Source organism: Lutjanus erythropterus, chromosome 8 (genome assembly GCF_056507025.1).
Source record: "Lutjanus erythropterus isolate fLutEry1 chromosome 8, fLutEry1.hap2, whole genome shotgun sequence".
Taxonomy (NCBI): domain Eukaryota; kingdom Metazoa; phylum Chordata; class Actinopteri; order Lutjaniformes; family Lutjanidae; genus Lutjanus; species Lutjanus erythropterus.
Window position 1 is genome coordinate 39,923,877 of NC_139324.1, and position 25,459 is coordinate 39,949,335.

General features: G+C 38.8%; 1 protein-coding gene across 1 annotated transcript in view; it reads right to left on the bottom strand.

Annotated features, from left to right (window-relative positions):
- Positions 1-25,459, bottom strand: part of lrp1bb (low density lipoprotein receptor-related protein 1Bb) — a 322,619-nt gene that overhangs the window by 181,061 nt on the left and 116,099 nt on the right. The window contains exons 18-22 of the mRNA XM_084723927.1: positions 21,341-21,421; positions 19,984-20,154; positions 17,561-17,743; positions 10,235-10,435; positions 4,286-4,531 (exon numbers count right to left, since the gene is read on the bottom strand). Of these exons, the coding sequence (XP_084580053.1) occupies positions 4,286-4,531; positions 10,235-10,435; positions 17,561-17,743; positions 19,984-20,154; positions 21,341-21,421 (882 nt within the window). The remainder of the gene's footprint in view (positions 1-4,285; positions 4,532-10,234; positions 10,436-17,560; positions 17,744-19,983; positions 20,155-21,340; positions 21,422-25,459) is intronic.

Here is a 25,459-nt window from a genome sequence, read left to right on the forward strand (position 1 = left end):
AAATGACATGACTAAAACAACAATGCTTATGAATCATTTTATTGCATTGTTAAATAATTATTAAAATTGTTTGGATTTGATCTGATGTGAGCACAAAACAATGAAGAGTGACATGACTCAGCTCTACTGCAATCTCACAAACATCACGCACAAACACAAAGGTACTGATAAAAATTCACACATAAACTGAGCCAGAGCTGCTTTCAGTGGAAAAAAAAACGGTCTTCAAAATCAAGGCCACTCTTTATCCTGTACCGAATGACTAAAGGAGCACTTGAACTAAAGATCAGGGCTGCAACTAACAGCTATTTAAATCTCGATCAGCGTTTCTCAAATATCTTGTTTTGCTCACAACTCAAAAATATTCAGTTTACGGTCATTAATGAGTGAAGAAACCAGTAAATACTCACATTTGAGAAGCTGCAATCACAAAATTTTTGGAAAAAAAATAAAAAAATTCAAACTGATTAATAGATTATTAAATAGTTGGAGATACATTTATTGATTAATCGTTGCAGCTGTATTGAATATAAAGCAAACCAATACTCAGTTTGTTCAATGCTGCTGTTCTGGGCTATTTAAAAAGTATTTAACTTTTCATTAAATTACCTTTCACACTTGTTTTTATCTTTGGTGCCAGTTACTGTGATCAGAATTAGCTGTATCAATTGACTTGAGGTCAAGCTAAAAAGGCAAAGGATCAAATAAAACTCCAAATGTTAGCTCAGCTTGTATCATTAAGATGCATCCAGATGTACTGAGGAATCTAAATTACCTTGGTAACCTAGCAACCACCAAAGCTCTACTTAATGCTAGCCAAATAGCTAGCCAGTTTGCTACCACTTTATGATAAGTGCCATTTAGCTATCGAATTAATAGCGAACTGCTACCAGCTAGCTTCTGAGGAAATGTTATGGCTAACAGCGGCAAAATAACTCACCAGGAGACGACATGCTGGCTGGTAGCCAAGCGCAAGCTAACTAAGATGCTTCGTCTGCAAATTTTTTCGACAAAAAAGTGAACGAAGAACACCTTTTCCGCCGCAGTCATTTTGACATGAATTAGCAGAGTAACCACAGGTGCTACCAGTGACACTAATCAAGGTTCTGTTCCACTCAAGTCAAACAGAGTCAGGCGCTGCAATATTGTGCATGTTGGCTAACTGGAAAGACTCTTCAACATTAAATGAAGGGGGACATTGATTAGTTTCATTGGTGTTTACCCACTATTTCCATAATATGGCTGCTGTATAATAGATAGATATAAAGTGCTGCAGAAATTTGTCTTATAACCAAGAAATGAGTTCCAGTTCTCTCATCTCAAAATTGATGTTTTTTTTTTAAATTGTTTTTTGGTTAAATGCCTGACATAATGTTTGTGGCTAACACAAGCTTAAAATCTTGTTCTACAACAGTAAACACCCCACTTGTGAATTTTGAGGCTTTTACAGGTCTTAAGAAAGGCAGTCGCTAAAAGTACCTAGTAGTATTTATGCTTCACAAATCACAAAAATGGTGTTTGTTTGTGAAGATTATCTTGCTGCACAAAATGTGTGTGTGTCGTAAAGTTTTGTTCGTCACAGAGCTCATTTTCTTCAGTTATCCAAAACCCAATGGAAAAATCCCATTGGCTTTTCATAGAGTGAACCAGAGGGATGGTAACTCTAAGGTTGGCCTTCAAAAATGCGTCATCCCTGCAGCACTCTGCAGATGTGTCGTATTCACTGCACATCAACGTTGGAGATCACCGAGTCTTTAATGGAAGAAAGTTTGTACATATCACAGCAGGAAAAGCACAGCTGTAAATAATAGATTAATGATGGCTGAATTCCATTTAGATACTGTGTATGCTAGCTTAATGTTACACATATAACTTGTGCTTTTCTTACACTGATATGTCAAAATTTTAGCTGTGAAAAGGAACTGTTGGGACTTTTTACAATGTTTTGGTTGCAAAATTAGCTGGTAGAATTGCAAAATAATAGCAGGATTTTACTGAATGACTACTGGCAAACAACAGAATCTTTATGTTGTAAGTTATTTTGATTTAATTACATATAAGTATGATGGAAATTTATTACAGCAGTTTATTTACATAAAATCTGCAAGATAATTGAGGCAATTGACCTTAATTTAGTTCCATATATTTATTTCACACAGCTTTCTCCTTCTCTTTCTCTCTCTGTGTAGAGGACACACTGGTTTAGCCCACCATGTAGTGCAAATTTATATGCATCAGTTGCTGCCAAACCAATTTGTTGCCAAACACTTTGGGAATCAACACATTACATTTTTCCATTTTCTGAGAAAGTAGATAGATTTGTTAGTAGTCTCTTTTGAGAAATACATTTTGTAGAGTCTCTATAAGAAGCCCCTACATCTACAGACAAGTCCTTAAGCTGGCGACAGTTCTTGCATACAGAACTTCTCTGGCCTCGACTACTGAGGTTTTTGCTCAATCAGTAAGATTGCTTCTACTTCAGGGAAATGTTTGTGGGAAATGTTTGTACAACTAAAACTTGAGATTTTTCACACATGGACCTTTGCACATGCACATTCAAAGTAATTCATCAACACACAGAACCCACATACACACAGTCTTTCAAAAATAGCTTTTTGCAAGCCTTATCTTCATAGCACTCTAGACTAAATCATACTTTAGGGAACAGAACTGTTTGCACAAAAATACAATTAAAACGGCACCCTTTCTTCAATGACATATTTCGGTGATGGAAGCAAACTAACTAAAATGCTACCAGAGATATTTTATTAGGACGTGCAAAGGAAAAGGAGGAGCGGATGTGTGTTCAGGACTTCACAAAGAATCCAATAACACCTCTCTCAAGATTAAATTGGACTGTTTGTGTTTGTATGCAAAGTTTGATTTATGATGAAGCCGTAGAATTCTGATCGGCTTCTGGAGAAAATTGTGTATTCTTTTCCTGCGTTAATGTAAGATTAGAGCTGCGACTGCCATCAATCTTGGAGTGAAATAGAGAAGCAAGTAATCAAAACGAGGTCCATAAATCTGAATGTGACAAGCCAATGGCATGTGTGTGTAACTATTGTATTTCAAGCGGTTACATAGCGGCCTTGTCAAATACATTATTCAATAACAGTATAGCGGAAAGTTTGAATTTATAATGTGATACTACACTGGCAAAACATTTGTGTTTGTATGGGATTAGGCCTGAGGTGAACTTGTGTACAACTGAACAAAGTAACTCAGCCCTGGTGGTTTGTGAAGGGACAACAAGCTTCCCTCACTCAGCACTGGTACAAATTGAAACAGACAGGACTCATCGCACAGATGCCTCTTCAGATTTGAAACTGATTGAATTTGACCTGACAGTACCCTAAATCACCATCTATTACTATTCCTCAGACCACCTCTCCCCTTTCTCAGCATTCAGAGACACTAACACAAGAACCTTCTTCTGCTGTAGTTTGACTTTTATTGTTTTCCCTTCCAGCTTCTCATATTGATTGTGTGAATCTTGCATTATTAATGAGTAATCCTTATAGCTCATATTTTTCATTAGCGGCCCCGACGCAATGAATACAGTCGTAGAACAATGATTCTAACTCAGCGGTGGACTCAAGGGAGGGAGCAATCGTCCTCCTGGTGCCCCAACAGGAGAAAAAAAGTGCCCTTTTGGATGTCCCTGTATATAAACCATGATAAATACCCTAGAGTGGCCAAATGTCCGAGACAATGTGCCTACTGCCCATAAGAGTGCCTTTCTAGTAGACAAAACATGGTAAAGTGCTTAAAGTGGTAATGATACCGTGCCCACTAGACTGTCCTTCCAAGGGAGAAAGTATGGTGAAGTGCCCACTAGAGTGCCCTTTGAGTGCACAAAAAGTGATAAAGTGCCTTCTAGAGTGCCCTACCGGTAAACAAAACATAATAAAGTGCCCTTCCAGCAGACAGAACGCGATGAAGTGCCCTCTAGAGTGCCCTTTAGAGTGGACAAAATGTGATAACATGCCCTCTAGCATGGCTCAGTGTCCAAGACAACATGCCATAGTGTCCTCTAGAGTGCCTTTCCAGTGGACAAAACACAACTTTCCATCTGCTGGTGCCCCACTGCATACAGCTTGTGGCCTTTTCATTTTTTCTCTTCCCTGCCCCTCGGATTGCATGAGTCTGCCACTGTTCTAACTCATGATCAAAGATTTCAGAGTTACAACTGAGTCTTAGGATTAAATTTAACATTACTGTGCAGGCACAGTCCCACAGGCATCACTGAAACAAACATTTAAAAAAAGCCAGGCTCTGGTACCTGTGCTGTGACAGCTGTCTCCATCTGGATCGAGTGTCCATCCTGGATAACAGGAGCACTTCACTGTGGTCTTGTACTGCTCACACACCTGGCTGCACTTCAGGTGACGGCTGCAGTAGTCCACCACCTCACAGGTCTTGTTGCTGGAGTCCAGGTGAAGCCCAGGGGGACAAAAACACACAACCCCTTTCCCTGGCGCCACGGTGCACTGGTGACTGCAGCCCCCTCTGGCTACAAGACACAAATCTGGGGTGAAGAAAGGCAAAAGAAAAAATAACTTTAGAAACTATACAGACACTGGAAGAGGAGATTTTAAAGAACATTTTAAAAAATACAGCATGTGTGGTAGCTCTGTAAGATTTTAGTATCTGGCTATCTTACAGAAATGTATGAAATGTAAAAGGTTTTTGTGTTTGATTGTAATATTAAAGAATAATATGTTTTCAACTCAGAGCTAGGGATCATAAGTCAAGCATGAGGTATGTGTTCATAATATGAACCAAGATAAAGGTGTTATGTGATGAGAAAGCTGTCCTATAAGAGTTTCTCTGTGGGTTCACCTGGAAGTGAATGGCTTTCATTTCAAGGTAGTAGATGCAAGGTTCATGAATTTATCATTCTACAATAGGGGGTTATATAACGCCATGGAAGTTGTGGTCCCTTTTATGCTTCTCACAAAATAAAAATTTAAAAAAAAATGTGTGAATGAATAATAAGCTTTAAAAAAATATGGTGGAGTGTGGAGGATGAAATGAGGAGTCTCACAGCGGGAAAGAAGCTGCTCTGGAGTCCAGATCAGCTGGAGGCACCGCTGCGGTGACCACTCCAGGAGGAGAGGAGGTGAGCGGGCAAGAGCCATGCTACTGATGAGACTTAACTCTGCTTCTGCATAATGTTCAGACAAAATGGGACTCCCATTGTTTGGGCAGCCCAAACATTACATTAGAGACTGTCGTGGCCACACAGAGAGACCTGCTGTACAACATGTACAACAGTGTGGATGTATCAGGACAAAGTTTTTTTTTAATCAATGATATTAAAACTCAGTCAAAGTTGATGAACAGTGTTTCACAGAACTTTTAATGTGAGGATGTTCTCCATAGTATCACCATCTTATCTATATTCAACCCGATGCAAATTCAAAAAATGCACAACATGTTTATTTTCTGGACGTATCCGTGTATGTATATATGTATTTATTCCCTTCTGAATTTATTTATCTAACGTATGTTGCATTTTGTGTGCATTAAGAAGGAACTGCAACTCTATTTTTGTTGTATAATCCTGTGTTGTGTAACAATAAATTGGTTGGTTCAAAGTTGTATGAGTCTTGAAAATGTTTAGTTCAATAAACTTAAAATATTCCATTGAATTAAGTCTACAGGGACAGGGGATTAATCATGGTTAGTACTGTGTTCATTATTGTGAAAAGAACCATGATTTGTTTTTATGGGTATTAAAGATACACAACAACTATCAATCATGCACTGTACATTTTCTTCAAACTACAAAACAAAAAGCTAATATCTAATATATCAGAAAACCTATGTATATACAAGTTGCCTTTGATTTTTTTTAATGAATTATCCAGAACTAAATAAATTGCATCTCCCTCAATATAATTTAACTTGTTAAAGAATGCCTAAAAACACTGCAACATGCACTGCAATTTTTGAGAAAAGCTGCCAAACAATGAAGCATTTTAGGCTGCAATGATCACCGGAAGGCCTGCAAAATCCTGGAGGAACTGTTGAGTGAACTCAAAGCAATACTTTAATTTGGCTTAAAAGGCCAAAAATTATTACAAAAGCCAGATGTTAATCAGATTTGTTCTATGTTATCAAAGTTTTTAATCACATTCATGCTTCACACATGAAGCAAAAGATCACTGATACCGTTGCCACCATTGATGAGGCGATGCTACAGCGAACATGGCAAGAAATCGAGTACCGTCTTGATGTGCTTCATGCAACTAATGGTGCCCACATAGAGGTGTATTAAATGAGGCAAAAATTTTGTTAAATTGTAAAGAGACTTTATGGAGACCCTGTTTCCGACTGTCTCCTTCTACCCCAGACTCAGGGAAGCTGCAGGAGCTCTGAGCACAAGACGAGTGCAACATTTTAATTTGACAATAACAAGTGATTACAAGTCCAACATTGAAAGTTGATCAGCTGTTCTAAACATATAATTCTTCTACAAGATTATTATTGTCTTCTTACAACTCATAACCCCTATATATTAAAGCAAAGAAAAACATAATTCCACTATATTCCTGCATTATGTTTTAGAGTGTACTTCATACATTGAAGAACATTAAGCACTGTTCTTTTCAAAGGTGATATAAAAACAGACGTGTCTTTACTTCACCCTTTTTTCTCTTGTCAGAAAGGTGTTTTTCTGCCCTACACATCTGCTTTTTATTAGGAGCTGCCAGGTCAAGATGGAGAGGCACACTGGTGAAGATAAAGCTGGTCTGGCGTCTCTTTTCCCACCCTGATTAAGTCTTTTCAAGGTGGGCAAGAGCAGCAGTGCACTCACTCAACAGGGGGGGAATGGAGTATGCGGCCGCAGTTAATGGCGGGTGTGAGTCCTGCTGAGCTGGTGCAGATCAGACCCTCAAGGTCCCTCTGAACACATAATTGTCAACGAGGAGGCAGAAGCCCTCTTTCCAGCAATGATAACACACACACTCAAAGGTCCTGTAGGGCCCCCCCGAGGCTTGGTTACCGACGCTCCAGAAAATGAACCTCCATGTTTACACTGCTCACTTTAAGAGATTAGATGGATGGGGCTAATCACATGAGATGCTTTTCTTCCCTCTGAAGGCTGCTGGACAAACACTCCCACATTTGCCATCATCAGGAAGTATCACCTCATGTTCTCTCCCTTTGGTCTCCGAGACAATACGCAGCAGTCCCTCTTTAGGCTATAAGCTGCTGAATGTGTGGGAGAGGATATAGCAGGAACCTACTGGGAGATGTTCTTCAACATTTCTTGATATAACATATGATGGAAAATTAAAGCGAGAGCTGAAACAAGTGCTGTGCAGAGCCTCAGCAGGTACCATGCCCCAAACCTCTATGGAGAAAACTGGAGGATGTGACTAGGCTTCAACTTTTCCAATTAATTTTATTGCAGCTCTAAGCTGATAAAAAGTCAACTCTGAGTCATAATAATAAAGAGTAAATATGTAAATAAAGACTTGCACAAATGAATGTGCTTCAGTTTTCTTTTGTAAAATAAACATGGTTTATTGTTTAGTCTCTGTTCTTTGTTTTATTTCCTCTTAAACCAATGTCACTAACTCCAGTGTTTGTATCCTTGCAAGAAATGGCAATCAAAGAAACTCACAGTGGGAGCACTGCAAAGTCCAACATGCCTAACAATCCCTGGAAGTCATTATTTTTGACAGTTTTTGTTGGTCTCTTCACTTTAAAGTTATTCTTCACCCAAAATATATCTTCTGAGTATCAAACAACTCGCCCCCTGTAGGCTTGAAACGCTGCTATAAAAAGGTTCTCGTGAAGAACAGCAGATATGGTCAGCTTGGATTTTGTCTGTAACAATGTTGACAAGTTTTTAATGCTCAAAGTATCAAAAAAATCCATACAGACTTTTTAAAACTTGTCAGCCTGTCACATTCACAAGTTCAGAAGCTCAGAATAACTCATTACAACCACTCAAATTACTGTATCACGTAATTTGGAATACTTTTTAAAAAGTATTACAATAAGTAGTGTACTAAGTTAACTTTTACAATCATTATTAAGTACTACATACAATCTGAATAAGTAAAAGCTTCTCTTGAAAAAACAGTAGTACTGAATGCTGGCTGAGTCCAAGCTGAACTGCTGGCTTTAAAAGTTGAATAACACCAAGAATGCATGAAAGATGTTGAATATTTTAAGATTTGTTGAAAAGCTGATGCCCAACCAGATACCTGGCTTTAATAATTTTTGTGTGTAGAAGCGGTTAAAGGAATATATGAAGAGTAGAAAAAGTGGGAAAGGATCAAATTTGTATAAACAGGATTTGATGGTTGAATAAACCTCATAATTTATTACAGATGTTGGACATTATAAGGTTTAAATGGGGTTTAAATGGGGTTTCTGGCTTGAAGTACAATTTGAAATGATATCCAAACCTTTCATCTGTATGTTTGTAGCCAACAAGGCTATCTGGTTCTAAGTTTAGTTAAGTTCTACTTTTCTATTTGTTTTCTTCCAGATTCATCAACCCATGTGTGTGTTTGCCTCCTTTATGTTGCTGTACGTGAATTTCTGGAGTTGTGGAGAAATAAATCTTTGTGTTGAAAAGTAAAGTTTTATGGCTGATGCATTCTGACCGATGCCCATGATGATAAAAAACCTCTCCCTCCGAACTTCCTCCTTAACAGTAACAGCGCTTTAGTACACAATTTCAGCACTCTTTCCACCACTGCTGGGACACACTGAGCATATTGAACGGATTTATGCTCAAAAGATTGGACATTTTGTCTGTTTGTCTGCTGTGTAACTGATCACTATGGGCTTATTGGAATCTACTGACATAATTCCACTATAGGACATACTGTATAGGCTACCTTGCTTAGTCTGCTGCAATTATGACCCAGACTGGGATTAGATGGCTGTCTGGATTGCTCAAAGCCAAGTCCAAAAAGAAATGTTTTTTTAAGGCTTAGTGGGGAAGAATTTACCAGGCCTGTACAGAGCCCCAACCTCAACCCCATCAAACACTTTGGGGATGAACTGGACTGCTGACTGTGAGGCAGATTTGTCCCTAACCTCCAAAGTCTTGTGGAAAGCCTTCCCGGGAGAATGGTAACTGTTAGTGCAGCATATTAATGTCCATGGTGGTGCAAAGTGATTTTCAGCACTAAGCGTGAAATATTTTGTTAAACACATACTTTTAGCCTTGTAATGTATTTCAGTAGCTATCATTTTTAGCATCTTGCAGGATAGAATGACTCACACTGTGGGTATAAGCCTGCCATCGGCCGCTTGTTTCAGTTGGAATTGCAGCATCCACTATCAGCATTTCCAGGTTCCCCAAGAAACAACAACTTCTGAGATAGCAATCTGCACACTAAAAATGGCAAATTGGCCCCTGGACCAGTAATGGTATAAACCACAGACTCTTTATAGAGAAATAGACAACATCAGAGCTTTTTAAAAGTGAAACTAAAGCATCTTGATCACCCCCTCGTGGCTGGTTGCAGTATAGGACATAAATCCTGCTTCCCCAGTGTTAATAGCTGGGACATGGACCAAACTTAAACATCCAAGTACAAGTTAAATACATTTTAGGTAGTTCTTATCACGCAGATGTTTGTTTAAGTGTTCATTTTTCTGACCAGTTATTTGAGGATATAAAAAGGGGGGTTCATGCCATGATTGCTCGTGATTTAGTCGTCGGCTACTTGAAAGTGCAGCTCCAATACTGGTCACTACTGTGCAGACTCTCGATATAAATGACATCATCAGCGCAAGATGGCAGCGCTAAAATCCTGGATATTTTGGATTCAGTTTTGTGCAGTGGGAGGAAGTGGAGAGGCATTGTCCGTCTTTTATTTATGTAGTCGGTACGAAGATAAAGAAGACAGCAGCTGCTGCCTTTTCTTTTGCAGAGATTTCTATATCTTAATGCCAGGGCTCGCCTCCCGATATGCAAATGTTCCACTAAAACAAGTTCCCCTCCAACACTGTGTAGCAGGAGCACTATAGCTGCATCCTGGGCTTAGCTCCACCCGAGTGATTGCAATTGGTTTAGAGAACTCCAACAAGCCAGAGTGTTTTTTCCTATAGCACAATCATCACATGTGGAAGAAGACCTTTCTCCAGCGTCGCTCCATGCTGTGGATAGAGATCTGCGTACGCGTGACTACTTGCTGTCTGACAACACAAAACAAACAAAACATATGACATGCAGCGACAAAACAAACATTACCACAGATGGGTCCTTCATCCGAACGGTCCGCACAGTCCACTTTACCATTGCAGATCTTATCGGGGGTGAGGCAGACAGAGGTGTCGTTGGCGCAGGGGTACTTGGGCGGCTTACAGACAGCAGACTCGCAGGACTCTTCGTCTGAGCGGTCCTCACAGTCAATGTCCCCGTCACACACCCAGCTCTTTGTGATACACTTGCCTGTGGTGAATGAGATGTGGAGATAAAGCAGACATGAACTGTTTTAATCTCTTAAAAATTGAGTATTAACAGTTCCAAGTTTCACTGTAGCTCAGACGATGTAATCTCATTTCAGTGAGTATTCATATAACTTAGATGAGTGAGTTCACAAAAAAGTTCTCTGAAAATTAACATTTAGTGCTGGCATTTTCCGACTTTGGATTAGATGAATGTTTCATTACTCAGTTCCTTAATCATATAATTTGAATAAACATTAGATAGCAGAAATGCCAAGCTTTTTGCCCGAGGGCCTCAATCAACAACACACTCTTTCTTAGTTCTGTGCCGAATGTTTGACTTCATGAAAAAATCCACAGAACATCAATATTCCCTATGCTGATATCTACACTAGAATGTAATTTGTAAAGGCCTCTCTATGTAGGTGAGGAAGGTAGAACCACAGAGGGGGGCCAGGAAGAAAACAATAGCCTATAGATAGCCTATTGGGATGTCTCATTTTTGCACTCTCCCTGGAGAAGCCTGGATCTCAGCATATTCAATTTACACTTTTTCAATCAAAGCTACATCATAAGGTTTTTTGATATCCCACTGTCTCCTGGTTGGTGTGTGTGTATTTTGTGTGTGCTCAGGTGTGTCTCTGTGTGCATGTCATGCATATGTACAGTCAGACGTTATTTTTTGAATTCCTAATAAATGCCGCTGCTGTTGCTAATATAAAAAAGCAAGTGTATGTGCTATTCAAGTACACGAGCTTTCCCATGCATTAAATATGGATGACACTTGGGGGAAATGTTCCAGTTCAAGTGTGTTTGTGGTAATGCAGATGGACGAGGAGGTTAATCATTTGTATGACTGCAGTCTTGATACCGGCAATTTCACCTGAAATGACACAGCAAGAAAATCAGACTCCTTCAACCTGATGAATTTTAGAAGTGTATGTATCTGCAGAAAGCAAACGGGAGGACAGGATCCGGATGAGGACGGACATGAAAACGGAATTCTATTTGAGAAGTGGGAGGCACAAAAGTACTTCTGACTGGGTTTATTAAACATAACCATTGCTTATTATTTTGAGGAGGAAATACATTTTTTATATCCTTTCCAAATATAGAAAAGCTCCAACATCTAAAAGTTTCATCTTTAATTCAACAAAAAATGCAGCATATCCACAGATGGATTTCCTACAGAGCTGCTAACTTTTTATTTATGTTGGTCCCTCCTCTATGCATGGCTGAGGATTTATTGTTGAATAATAGATGAATAAATTCATACTTGTTGTGGTTGTTTTTTGTTTTGTTTTCTACTTTGCTCATCATTAATGTTGCTATATTGATAAAGATCTTTATATTTATTGGTGTCCTCCACATGTCTTCTGACTCAGGCATTACAGCCTCATACAGAACATGTTCCTGTTGAAGTTTCCGTCTTCTTTATTCTGCAGAATTTCAGCTGAATTTATTTGAGTTTATTATAAGTAGTAACTGTGGAATTTAATGTACCTTTAGATGTTTAGTCATATAATGGAGCATGCAACCTACATGCAGCTGCCATATTAATTAATAAACTTCATATTCAGCCCAGTATGGAGGTTAAACATTTTAACACCAGTTTTACAACAGTACAGACAAAGCCTTCTACTGGGGTCCATGAGCTTGACCACTCCCTATACAGAAACACTGTGACGTCCAACCATTCATCGTCCGTAACCGCTTATCCTTAACGGGTCCTATACCAACAGAACCTGTACCAGCTGACGCTGGGTGAGAGGCGGGGTACACCCTGGACGAGTCGCCAGTTCATCTCTGGGCTGACACATTGAGAAAAACAACCATTCCCGCTTGCATTCACACCAGTTTAGAGTTATCAATTAACCTATTATGCTACATTGCTTTGGATTGTGGGAGGAAGCTGGAGAACCCAGAGAGAACCCATACGGACATGAGGAGAACATGCAAACTCTGCACAGAAAGGTCCTGCCCCAGCCGGCTGTGAAATATGCACTGTACAATGAAAGTGTCTGTCTTTACTAGAGTTTAGAGTTTTGAATCAAACTCAAACTTAAGTTTTGCAATAACCTGAACAAAGTTTAGCCATCCTATAATCATTTCTTAAAATGATCTGCTTTTCTTCTTTAGATAAACTTGAATCTTTGAGTTTTAGAAACCTCAAAAATTTGTAGTTCAAAAACCGTTCACAGTGAGCTGTGAACCTGATATTTCATTATTTTGATGCTTGAAAATTAAATGGTACCAAATGAAAAAAAATAATTCTTAACCATTGCTCAGTTTCACTTCAAAGAGTTTACTCATCAATTTTAGATTTTTTTTTTTATATCTAACTCTCAAAGATTCAAGTTTATCTAGAGAAGAAAAGTAAATCATCTCCACAAAACATTATTGGTCTGTAAAACTCTTTCAACACTTTGTGTGTGACACAAAACTCAAAAAGCTATTGAAGTAAGTTGCCTTGAAATTTTGAGTTTTCTCAACATTTTTATGCTTGTGTTTTGATAATCAGTACACTTGGAGAATAAAAGTATCTACTAGGTCCTTAATATATGACACCAAACTCAGGGGGAAAATTATTCTGCTATCATTCGGGAGAGATGCTGTCCCAGAATAGCTGTGGCTGCAGCAGCAAACACAACCAGTCATGTGTTGAGAAGAAGACGGTGAAGGTGAAATACTTTTCCTACTCAAACTGCACACAGTGTCAAGCACTTCTCTAAATCATGGGAAGCATATTTAAAGCGTAATACATAAACATGGGTAGAGGCAAAAGCGTACCTCGTGCATACCCAACCAAAGCTACTAGTGATAGTCTAATACTGGAGACGCTTTCTGTCATAAAATCCCACCCTGTGTGCCTGAAGAAGTGATCCTGGACTGAGGCTGTGAATACTGGATGCTCTGCAGCCCTGAGACGGACATTCGCAGACTGATCAGTAAGCACAAAATTCAGGGTCTGAAACATGAGCTGCTTCTGTGAGAACCCTAAACTGGAGACCACACAAACAAAATATTCAAACTTCCATATCAAAATGTGTTTTTACACCACAGTTTTATCTTGACCCATCATTAGATAAAGAGGTCGAAGTTTCCATTGTTCAAATGTAAATCTAACGCTTTTTCTTTCATGTTCAAAACTAAGTAAATTCAAAATATCTCCCACCTTACCTTTTTATGAACCACTGGAATGAACTCTGCAGAACTGGTCTTAAATCTAATTCCTCATTTATCCCTCTTGGGCTTAAAATACCCAGTTTAGAATTTCAAAAGAGACTGTAAAAAAAAGAAAAGCTGAGAAAACTTAAAAAAGCAACCAGCTGCAAAGACATTTTGAGTTTTACTGAGGACTTATTTGTCGTGTCAACTTAGGTTAAGAGGTTCATTCAAAGTGCCATCTCAAGTTTGTCAAACTTAAGTTAAGAAACTAAACACAAACAAGCTTTTCAGCTGGTTGCTTTACTTACTTAAATTTTCTCAACTTATTTTTTTACAGTGTACATTTAAGGGAATAACTTCTCAAAAGCATCTCCCTTGATCATGATACCTTCTCAATCCCAATACAATTTAAGTTCCCATGAAGTCAAGATCAATATTTAAGCACATATGTATTGTGCTATAGGTCAGCATCAGGCCGAGGTATTCCAAAAAAGTTGTTTTGTGGATATTATTCTGTATTTTCAGAGTATTTCAGAGTTTGTTTCCTCCTGGACTACAGTTAAAAACGGTTGATGATTTATCCTGCATTTGGAGACGTTACTAAATTTGTGCAGTGTAATGCTTTCTCGCCCATGACGCAGCGGAGCAGCAGACGAGTATACATCCATTGACCAGAGCGGACCAAAGTGTTTGTAGGAAATGGGCTTCACTGTAAATAAAAAACACAACTTCATCACTTTATTCAATGATTTAGGAAAAGTGGATCATATTTTATGGAGAAAGATGTTCTGGTTTCCACTCTGATGTCCTCTGGCTGCTCAGTTTCAACTCTGGTGGACATTTGATGGACAGATGGCTTTAGATAACTTGTTGCTAAAGTAGCTAAACATAACATGTAGCTGTTAGCTGCGCTTAGCAGGCGATTAAACCAGGCTCAGCAGAACACAGCCTCTGAGATTGACAAGGAATGCAGTTGTTTAGGGTGTTTACGTATGGACAAATCGTTTTACTTGTTGTAAAAGTAAGTAAGCTAACAGCTGTTAGCTTGGTTAGCAAACCAAACTGGCCTCCATCGGGTCTCTGAGGCGGTTTTGGTTGCGGTCTGGCCGTGCTCATTGGGAGCTCTCAGTCCGGGAAGAGTCAGCTAATAGGACCGCTCTTCTTCCTACATACATGAGTCACTTTAGAAACACTTTTGGATACTGTAAATAGCATAAATGTCTGCAACATGTCCCTTCCTAGCTGCCTGAAACATGTAACCAATAAGCACTCCGGGAACTTTAAGGGGACAGAGTGGATGGTCCATTTCTATGACATATGCAGCTGAATAAATATGTGTTAGAACACTCTGTATGTTCAGCTTTTCTTTGTCTGAGTTTTCTTGTTTTTCTTCCTACATATCCTTTTTCCAAAATGGAAATGTAAACAAATAAACCTATGTGTGGGAGGCTAAACCAAGTTTGTTTTGTTGCATTGTTGCACTAAGCACAAGCTCCACTTGGAAAATTCCTGTCTTTGTTTGAGTTTTATCTGTCACATGTCGAAATGCATCCATCCCCAGAGGCAAAATGGTCAGGAAAAAGCATGCGTACACCCAACATTCAAATTGAGTATGTGTTTAGAATGAGTATTGAGTCTTTGTTTTATCTGGGAAGCTGAAAAAAAAGACAGAAATAGTTTTTCCTACATTTAATCTGTCAGAAATGTTATGATGGCCCCTTTCAGAAACCCCTTTGAATATTGCTGGAGAGGGCACTCTGCTCTTCTGGGGAGGACAGAACGAACTGCACCAGTGCACAGGGGTGTGACACTGCAGTATTAGAGTGAATAATAATTGTGTGGTCTAACCAACCCTTCACCACGCAGCATTGCCTCCATTCTTGATAATACTGTCAAGGGATGAGTGGAAAGCTGCGGAGCTAAAGACAGAAAGCAACTGAATTTCTCTGACCTTCTGCTTTCAGCTGCTGAAAGAGAGTGGATGCTGGGTGTGGGTACATGGGGAGTTTAAACAGGCCATTTAAATGGTTTGTCCTAATTGGTCGAACAAGTACATGCAAACTTCGCTGTACTGCTCCAAAGTGGAGGATGGTTAAGCCTCTAGAGCCTGTCAGAGAGTGAAGGCTTTATGAAAGGGAAGAGAGCCATTTGGCAGCTTAATTTATAACTGATACTCACAAACAAATGTTCATGAAACTACTGAAACTACTTTCCTTCTCTCTTAAAACCCAAGCAAAGAGCTAGAGTGAGAATGATGAGTGATTTGGCCGAAAAGATGTTTCTTACAGCTCTCAGAGTGAAGGTTAAAATACTGTCAAAATCCAAACAGACACAATGCTATATATATATATATATATATATATATATATATATATATATATATATATATATATATATATATATATATATATATATATACATACATATATATATATATATATATATGTATATATATATTATATGAGGCCTTGGCTCTTTCATCTGTAAAGTAAAGTAAAGGCTTTAGGCCATGTTCAACACCAGGAGACTGTTTCTGATGACAGTTAATTTCCTATGATGTAACCCACACACAGAGTCACAACAGAAAACAGGAACATCTCTTTGTATGCCACATGTCTTGACATAATTTCTATATAATGCAACATAAAGTCAGCTGATTTTTCTCTCTCTCTGTGTTGCTTTGTGTTATTGTCCTTCATGCTCAAATTAGTTCAGCTAAGCTGCCATGGTGCTGAAACTGTAACATCTGTCTCAGGCAAATGATGCAAGATTTACTTAGTGAACTCAGATGCTAGCTGAATTTCGTTTTCATGCCTCGGGATGTGATTTTATACCACAGACCACCCAAAACTGTCAGTGTCAGTTGAGTAATGTAGTGTAAAAATCAACACTGTGGCAGTGTTTACATATGACAGACTTCATCTCAAACTTCTAAAAGATATTTCAGATCCACATATTATCTATAAATATCAATTATTCATTCAGGACTTATTGACCACAACACAATGAAAACAGACCTTTCTCACAAACTGTCAATTATCAAATTAAAGTTCATCTCCATTCACATCAAACAGAAACTGTGCAACATCAAATTAAATATAGTGCATTCCAGTTGCACAGTGTGTGGATCTTGTGTATGTGAGAATGAATATTAGACTGACTGCACATACTTCTATATTGTATGGTTTGTCTCTGATCTGAGCTGTCTACTGCATGTGCTCTTTGTTTCTCCACTGCTGTCTGTATCTGAGCACACTCAAATGACACGTGCGTCATGGCCGCGCCGTGTGGCACGCCATGGTGCGCACCCTGACCAGTTTGATCCGACACATCATGACAGGTGAACGAAACAGGAGCTTCGTTAGGAGATGTTTCACGGCTGTAAATGAAAACGTGTGTAGTGGGAAGGCTGTTCATAACAAAACACACAACATGCAAGAGTAAAGAAGGGAGGAGGAGGGAAATGTCATGAATTTTCTTACATTTTCAAACTGTAGCTGCTGGTCAAACTGTTTCTTTAGCATACCAGTTACTCTAAATACTGATCTCAGGAAAACTGCGACCACCAACTTATTTTGTTTTACAGTGTAGCTTGGATGTGTAATGTTGTAATGCTGTGAAAGGTATACTTTAGTAGGCAGTATGCAGGATATACTGGTTGAGAATGTAGCTGGCAGTATGTTAGTTAGTTAGTTAGAGTCAAGGTGCTGCTATTGTGCATGTTGGCTGACTGGGAATGCTCTGCTACACTAAATGGAACAAGACCTTAAGCACTATCACTGGTAACACCTGTGTCTACACTATTATTTCATATCAATATGGCTGCCATGAAAAAGTCGTTTTCAAACTAAAGGTCAAAAGGAAACTGTAGCACCATCCTTTAACATAATAATAGTTGTTGTCTGTGTGTTTTTTCACTTCTGGACAGTGGTTTATTTTAGCAGTGTGCTGCATTCACTACCTGTATCTTTGCAGGTAAATTTGGCCTTGGGGTCGCACATCCTTTTGGTGCCCTCGCAGTCTTTCTCGTCGCTGCCATCCTCGCAGTCCTTGTCTCCGTCACATCTCCAGCGTTCCGGGATGCAGGTTCCATCTGTGACACAGTGGAATTCCTCTCCACTGCACTCAATCACAGATGGCAGCACTGAAACAAAAAAAAAGCCATTCAACAATCACTGTTTCACGGATCTACAGCACACTGTCACAGGCAAAGGCGCAGTGGTATTAAACTATTATTTTACAAGACATCTTTTACTGTTCAAATATTTATCTTTCTGAGCGGGGCACTTGGCAGCAGTAACAGGTCAGTTAGTTCCAAAAAGGGAAGTTATTTCACTTCCAGCATTTACAGTATTTCTCAGATTTTTCTGTCTTGTTAAATAACTCCAGAGTTTGAAAAAGAAACTAAACCATTATGTTGTAAGTGTTGCATCGTGGGTCTAAGGCTTCAAAGGACATAAGCTCTGATGATCAGGGCCAGTCCAAGCCTTTATGGGGCTCGAAGCAGAATTTGATTAGGGGGACCCTACTGCCTCTGTCTGTTCATGCTCAATCATTCACACATCCACCTACTCAGTTTTATAAGTTGTACTTATGTTGTTTGCATCATACTAATGTCAGCCTGGCATGTTTTACCCTTTTTAAATCTTAAAAAGCAGTCCCCCCCGGGTTTCTTGGGCTTTTTTGGGGATTATTGCGGCCTAAAATCCCTGATTTCACAGCAAATTTTCTAAAACACTGCTATCAATGTTGCCATGAAATTGGAGGAGCGAGTGAAAGTTGCAGGAAAAAGTTTTCTTTTGATATATATATGTACTTGTTCTTGTGAGAATAAAACCATACTCTTTTCTAAGTATTCTATGTAACCTTACCAAAAAGGGTTACAGGATTAGGAAATTACGGTGACAAAATATGCTTTACTTGTAAATTAAGAAGTGCACCCTTGCACAAAAAGCAAAATCTTTGCACAGAGCATTTATAAATGTTAACAACAATGACAAACGTTATGTTCTCGTACATGTATGACGTCTGCATCAGGTATCGATTGGTGGACTAGGTACTAGTCCTCTGCTTAATCCCCTCATCCATCACATCTTTCTAATAATTCACTTCTCTTTGTTGCTTGTTATCCTACATTCTGGTGCATCTACCATTAGAGTTGCAACCAAAGTGCCTCAGTAATTATGCAGCAGTGTGATTTCTTTATTTTACATGAAGAACTTCCTTTACCATGATGTCCTGGAAGCTTCATGTTGGCACCAAATGGCCTGTTTACATGAAACATTCAATATGTCAGATTTCACCTCCCAGTAATCCCAGTCATATCAATATTGTCTCTCTTCCAATCTTTAACTGAACAAACTTTTAGAATTAGTAAACAAATTTATTCTTTGTAACACATTAAAACTGTAACCAGTTGTCAACTCTGGGTTCAAGCTCTCTTGGAGGCCGGTTCTGCTGATGATCAGGAATTCATAAACTCACCCGCAGTGTGAAATACATCACTCTTTTTCTGAAACGGTTGAATACTTTAAAATTATTTGATAGGACTGAAACATAGATGCTGAACCAAGCAACACAAAGTGAACTACTGCAACACCAGACAGGTTCTTCTTCTGTTCTATGGTGTTACATTAGAACATAATGAAGAGCAGCATGCATTCATTTAAGTCATGCAATTGTGCATTCAGTATAGATAATGGTCTGTATCCGATTAACCATTTGCTTAAATCTTAAAAAGCAAATCCCCCCCCAAAAAAACATTTCTTCAACAGCCGAGACAAAGCTAAGACAGATTCAGTCCCCTGGGGTAAAAGCAGAAGCAGACACGGGGGAGTGGAGGAGCCTGCAGTTCCCATCAGGAAACCGTTTGATGAATAGTCTACACATTCTACTGACAAGCAAGTGAGCTGTGAGTTTCTAGGAGCTTGCATGAGGTTTCTGTGGTAATTAGATTAAATGATTCAACTCCTGATGGTAGAATTCCCCCGAACAGAGACTAGATAAGATTAGTCACACGTAAGTGTGAAAACAAAGTTATTGGACTCAAGCTGAGTAATTGTTAAACTTGTAATTACAACGCCTAAATTTAAACAATGATTTGAATTGCAAATAAAATCATTAGCACACTAAAAGAGATATAAGGGCAGCTACAAGGTGCTACCAGACAATTCTGCTGCAAGGCAGATTTTTCAAGGAATTAAAAAGAAGTTAATCCCACTGATGACTTAATATATTAAAAGGGTAATTATAAATACATTGGTTTTATCCAACCGGTGTTTTGATGTAAAACATGAATAATAGCAGGGGTCATCTTATGCTGGAAGGGGTATATTAGTCTACCTACGTCTTCAGCATTTTAAAAGTAAATGCAGGTGTTCTTACATGCTGATCCACCTCTGCAGGTTGTGTTCTCGTCACTGTAGTCTCCACAGTCGTTGTCGCCATCACAGGCCCAGTGGTCTGGGATGCAGCGGCCGCTGGTGCACTGGAACTGGCTGTTGGAGCACGACCGGACGCAGCCCGCTTCATCACTGCCGTCTCCGCAGTCGTCATCTACACACGCACAGAAAAATATCAGGTAGCACTTCATTATTAATAAATGGCAAATTGACAGTTAATTAAACTTAAGTTACAAGATATTAACCAGATATTTCTAACACGTGGTTAATGGTTAATCATTTTTGTATACCATCCATAAACACTGCATGGATGGCTATTATAAAGTTGCAGCTTATTTTTACGTTACGTTACGTTACGTTACGTTACGTTACGTTACGTTACCCAACTAGTTTTGTTTCTTAAACCTAAGAAAGAAGTTTTTGTACCTTGATTTTTAAAGTCTAATTGAATATTGCATATTTGTGGATAACTTCACCACGGAGCTCTGCATGTGCAAAAATGACCAATATGAGCTGCTGCATTTGACTGGATGGTTCTTGTAAAGTTGCAGCTGGTGTTAATAATACTTTGTACATGGTTACTAAATACTGTGTAGTCAGTCCCTCCAGGATGTTGCAGGATTTTTTTTTGATTTTTGCAGCCTGAAATGCCATATTTCTCAGAAGTTTTTCTAAAAAATTCAATGCATGTTGCAACGTTTTCAGGCATTTTTGCAGAAGCAAGTGAAAATTAAAAAAAAAAAAAAAGTTTGTTGTATAATACATGAAAAATCAAGGGGAACTTGTTCCAGGCAGGATAAAAACTTCACCAAAAAGGCTTACAAAATATGATAAACGATGTTGAATCTTCTTGGAGCTCAACATACAATACAATTATAAAATATAAAAGTTCACAGAACATTGATAAATGTCAATAACAATCACAGTATCTGTGGCAACACAAAAAATCAAAATGTTAAGAAAAGCTGATTAATTTAAACATGTACATGAAGTTTTTGCTGGAAGCAGTGATGATTGGTCAGATTGCAAGGTCATCGAGAATGAAGATTGGTGGGATTTGTACTGATTGTTGCAATTAAAACATTGAAACTTCCTGGCGGGACTGTGTACTGCATCCATAAAGATTATTTGTGTGGCCTTTGTGCAGCTGGAGCTGATATAAAACTTAGAAGTATATAAAACTTTACAATCGCTTAATAAATGGTTTATAAAACAAATATAAACATTATTTGAATGTTTGTTCATGGCAATATAACTATTAACTTACGTTTAATTAACTATCAATTCACCACTTATTAATAAAGTGTTATCAAGCTTCTTGAAAAGCTTCTTGTCCTCACCTGAATCACAGTGCCACTGCGCGCTGACGCATCGTCCATTAGCACAGCTGAACTGGGTGAGGGGCTCACAGGTGGGGAAGGCTGAAAAGGTTTGTTCACAGGTACACATCAAATACTTTCCCAGTCCAAGCTCAACAAATAACAGCACCGCAACTTTACACATCAGTAAATCATCAAAAAATAGACTGCCATGAGTCCATCTCCTAAAACATGCAAATTATTATTCATTTTTCAATTCTGGAGGAAAGTTAATTTCCACACTCTTTAATCAGAGTCATCTAACTTAAGTCATATTACTTCAGTATCTTTGAAAATGATTCTAAGACGTACAAAATTAATTGTGCTGTTGAGATTGATCAGATTGAATCAAGGTAGTCTCATTGAGAGAGTCATCTTTAATTGTGCAGCCATTTCTAAGACAGGAGAAAAGAGAAAAGAAATGAAAAGAGATGCAAAAGCTCTTTTACTAAATTATTTTGTGAGGACTTTGTGCTTTGATTTAATACAGGTGAATATAGAAAGGAAAGGGAAAGAGAAAGAGACGATGGAGTTGCTTTTATAGGTGGCCCTGGAGGGAAGAGAAAAATGAAAAATTAAGAATAATCTGGAATTCTTCTTTTGGTTAGTGCTTTGTCCTCACCAGGCTTTGCACGGCCGTGTTTTATTTACAAGCGTTACAAGTCTGTTTTCAGGTGTGCTCTCGGGATCGATGCCTTGAGTCAAAAAACTGTATATGCAAAAACAATACTTGGCCTTGAAACAAAAACACAATCATCCCACTCTGTTGGGACATACAAAGCTCTGCAAACCGAACAGTCACAGTCGATGCAAACAATATAGTCTTGACAGAAAAGGAACGAGAAAGGATGCATGTACGCTTGTCATGGCTTAGAGGGGCACCGGCATGGAAGATTAGCAACTGCTTTAACTTGCCTTTTCTGATGGGAAACCACCATTGTATTAACCCAATATTGCTCGCTCCAAAACAACTGAATTCCATGGGTGAAATCAGTCATTTTATCTCCCAGAACACAGGAGTTGCTGGTCTACTGCCGCCTTGATCAGGTAGTTTGTTTTTGTCGTTGCGTGTCTGATAGTTCAGATTCACGAAAGTTACACAACAACACAAACAAAAACAAAAGATCGAGGCAGCGGTGGACGAGCAACGCCAGTGTTGTTTCAGGTAAAATGACTGATTTCACCAATGGAGTTTGGTTGGTTCAGAGAGAGTGATACTGGGTAAAGATAAAGGACAAACTTATGGTGATCATACAAATTCCCTGCATTTGAGCCATCCTGTTTGGAGAAGTGGACGGCAACTGAACGGTGCACAGAGAATGACTCCAGTTCTAAGCTAGCATCTTGTTAAGGGGTACTGACTGGAGAATTCACACAGATGGATTTTTTTAGATGGTGGGGGAAACAGGAAGAAAACCGAGGAAGTACAGTGATAACTGGCTGTTTTTGCTGGTTTCTTCTCTTCCTTTTTTCTTTCTCCTTTTTTTTTTTCTCTTTTCACTCAGAAAAATATTGAACTTTTATATGATTCCTATGTTTCAGCACTTTCGTTGTCTTGAGATAATTGATACACACTGATGTGGGTTTGCGGCACAGTGAGCAAAGTACGTGCATGGATGAAATATGTCAATATTGCTAATCACTGCACCACTGTGCTGCCCTAATATATTTGTCTTACATAAGAGTGGTGTCCTGTCAGAGAGGCTATAGCCTAAATTTAACCTGATATTGATTTTTTTAGGTGGAGCTTTTTTCAAGCAGTTAAAACATGTTTTACATGCTGCCCCTGTCCACAGCAGTATGTACTTAACTTCAATATCATGCATCTACTGCTGGAAATACGCTTACTATCAATAAACACCTCACACAACCCCACATGAAATAATCCAAACTATTCATTTAATTTGAATATTGTAATTAATTTTTTGTAATTGTTTATCTCCACCTGCAGCTCCAGTTGCATCCTCTTTCAATTTCTGGAATTGGATGTCTCCCAAAATTTCTCCAGCTTTTCCTGTAAAGATATGATTCCCTGTGTGCTCAGGTGTTTTAGGCTGCTGATGTGGCCACATTACGGCCAGCCGAGACAACACATGCATGTAGTTATTGGACTACGCGAGCTTAATTTGACAATGCAAGCTGGTGAAAGCTAATAAATTACCACCTCTGTAGTCAGTCAGTGGCTGATCCAACATCCATCACTGTTGTCAAGGAGACTCCATGAACAAAATTGGTCTACGTTGCAGCATCGATATTCTCTCCTGGTGCTGTGGTAAGTACAGAAAATACAGATCCTGCTGCGTTTTGAGGACTGATGGAACTGTCAGGATCGAAATTTTTGTATTCTGATCAGATACCATTCTTGTTTCCAATTTTGAGATACTGTATATACAGTACATTTCAAATCTCCTTCCTGGCTGCCCGAAGCTTTATTGACTTCAGTATGAAATGCAAGTCTACATTTGAATTGATTTGTTGGCATCTGCTGCTGCTGTCTGGAATACCTTAGGCGCTGTCGAGGAGACATATTGTATCTTTATCAGACAAGTGTCTTCTATATTTCCCACAAATGTGTTAGGTCTCACTGACAGCGCATGACTGGTTGGAATTTAACATTCATTAAAAATGAAGCACGAACATCCATAAATAATGAAGGTTTCAAGTAAACAGTGAGCCTGGCAAAAAAAATGGAACACCGGCATCCATAAATAATGACGGCTTCAAGTGAACAGAGAGCCCAATATGAGACAGTGTGTGACAACTACTAAACTACTGACAAACAAAATCCAAATTAGCATCAATCTCTGAGGCGGCCACCACTGAGCTTCAGGTGTTCCAAAACCCACAGTAGCTCCACTGAAGCTAAGTGAGCTGCCAGAGTTACACAGAAGAGTGCCTACAGAGAAGTAATGCCTGAGGAAGCTCAGACAACAGTATGGGAGAGAATATGTTTTGCTGCACAGCTTGATTATGATTGAATGAAGCCGAGCATGAACTTTAATTACTGCTTACACCCTGGCTGTTTGTGGCTGCGTATTGAAGCAGCTTAGGACACACAAAGGGAGGCTGAGGCGATACAGCACAGTGCAGCGTTTGGCAAACATCAATCACTGTAACAGGCTGATTTAATACAAATAGTGATTAAAGGGGAATCTTAAACCCTTTACCCTCATCTTTTAAATGTACGCTCATAATTCATCCAGTTCAACTTTGCTGCTAAACATATTTTACACTCTAAAACGCTCTTTTTTCCTTTTGCATAAAAAGGTTAAATATATCTTCAAAGAGCCCCGAAAAGCTCAGGCCATCATGCCGCTCCATGTATTTTTCTCAATTATGTTTTCTAAGATTAATCCAGAACACAGACTGCAACTTTTTACTAACTGAAGCTGACAGTTGGTGTAATACCACTGAGACGTGACTTAAGAGTGAACTACTGTACAAAAGTATGCAGTTTACTCAGCACTGTCCCTCGCATGGCATGTCTAGTTCTTGGTCCTAAGAACGCAACATCAATAATTCAACTCTTAAAACTCTCTCAATTCAATAAAGTAATGAGACTAGCAAAATATTTAAGAAGTCACAAGAAAATAAGCAGATGTCAGCAGCATTCTCTTCGAAGAACTTTCAGAAATACTTCTGAGTTTTGCACGTGACACACCAACCAACAAGGATGTTCAGAATTTTATTAAACCAGTTGTGTAATAGTAGCTTAATTCCAAACATGGACATTTCATGCTGTGGTCGGTGGGGAAAATATGTAGGTAAATAATAAACAATAAGACACTGTGCTGCTGCTAGAGGAGTGCTGACTAAGATTACAGCATGCATGGGAATAAATTACAAATATTTCTCACTTTCTCCTTGTTGGTCTGAATAATTTACTATGTTTGATGCTTTTCACTTAATTAATGCATTATAAATCAAATATTTTGGCAGTAAAAAGAGACCTGTGGCTACAGGTAGGTAGTGGATCAAGATAATGTGAGGCATAACAATTGTTTAAAACATAAAAACGTATTGTTGTGCATCTATAATTCACACAGGTGCTCTGTTATAATACTGAAAACATTTATGCTAAAGATTGATAGCTGTGGTTAA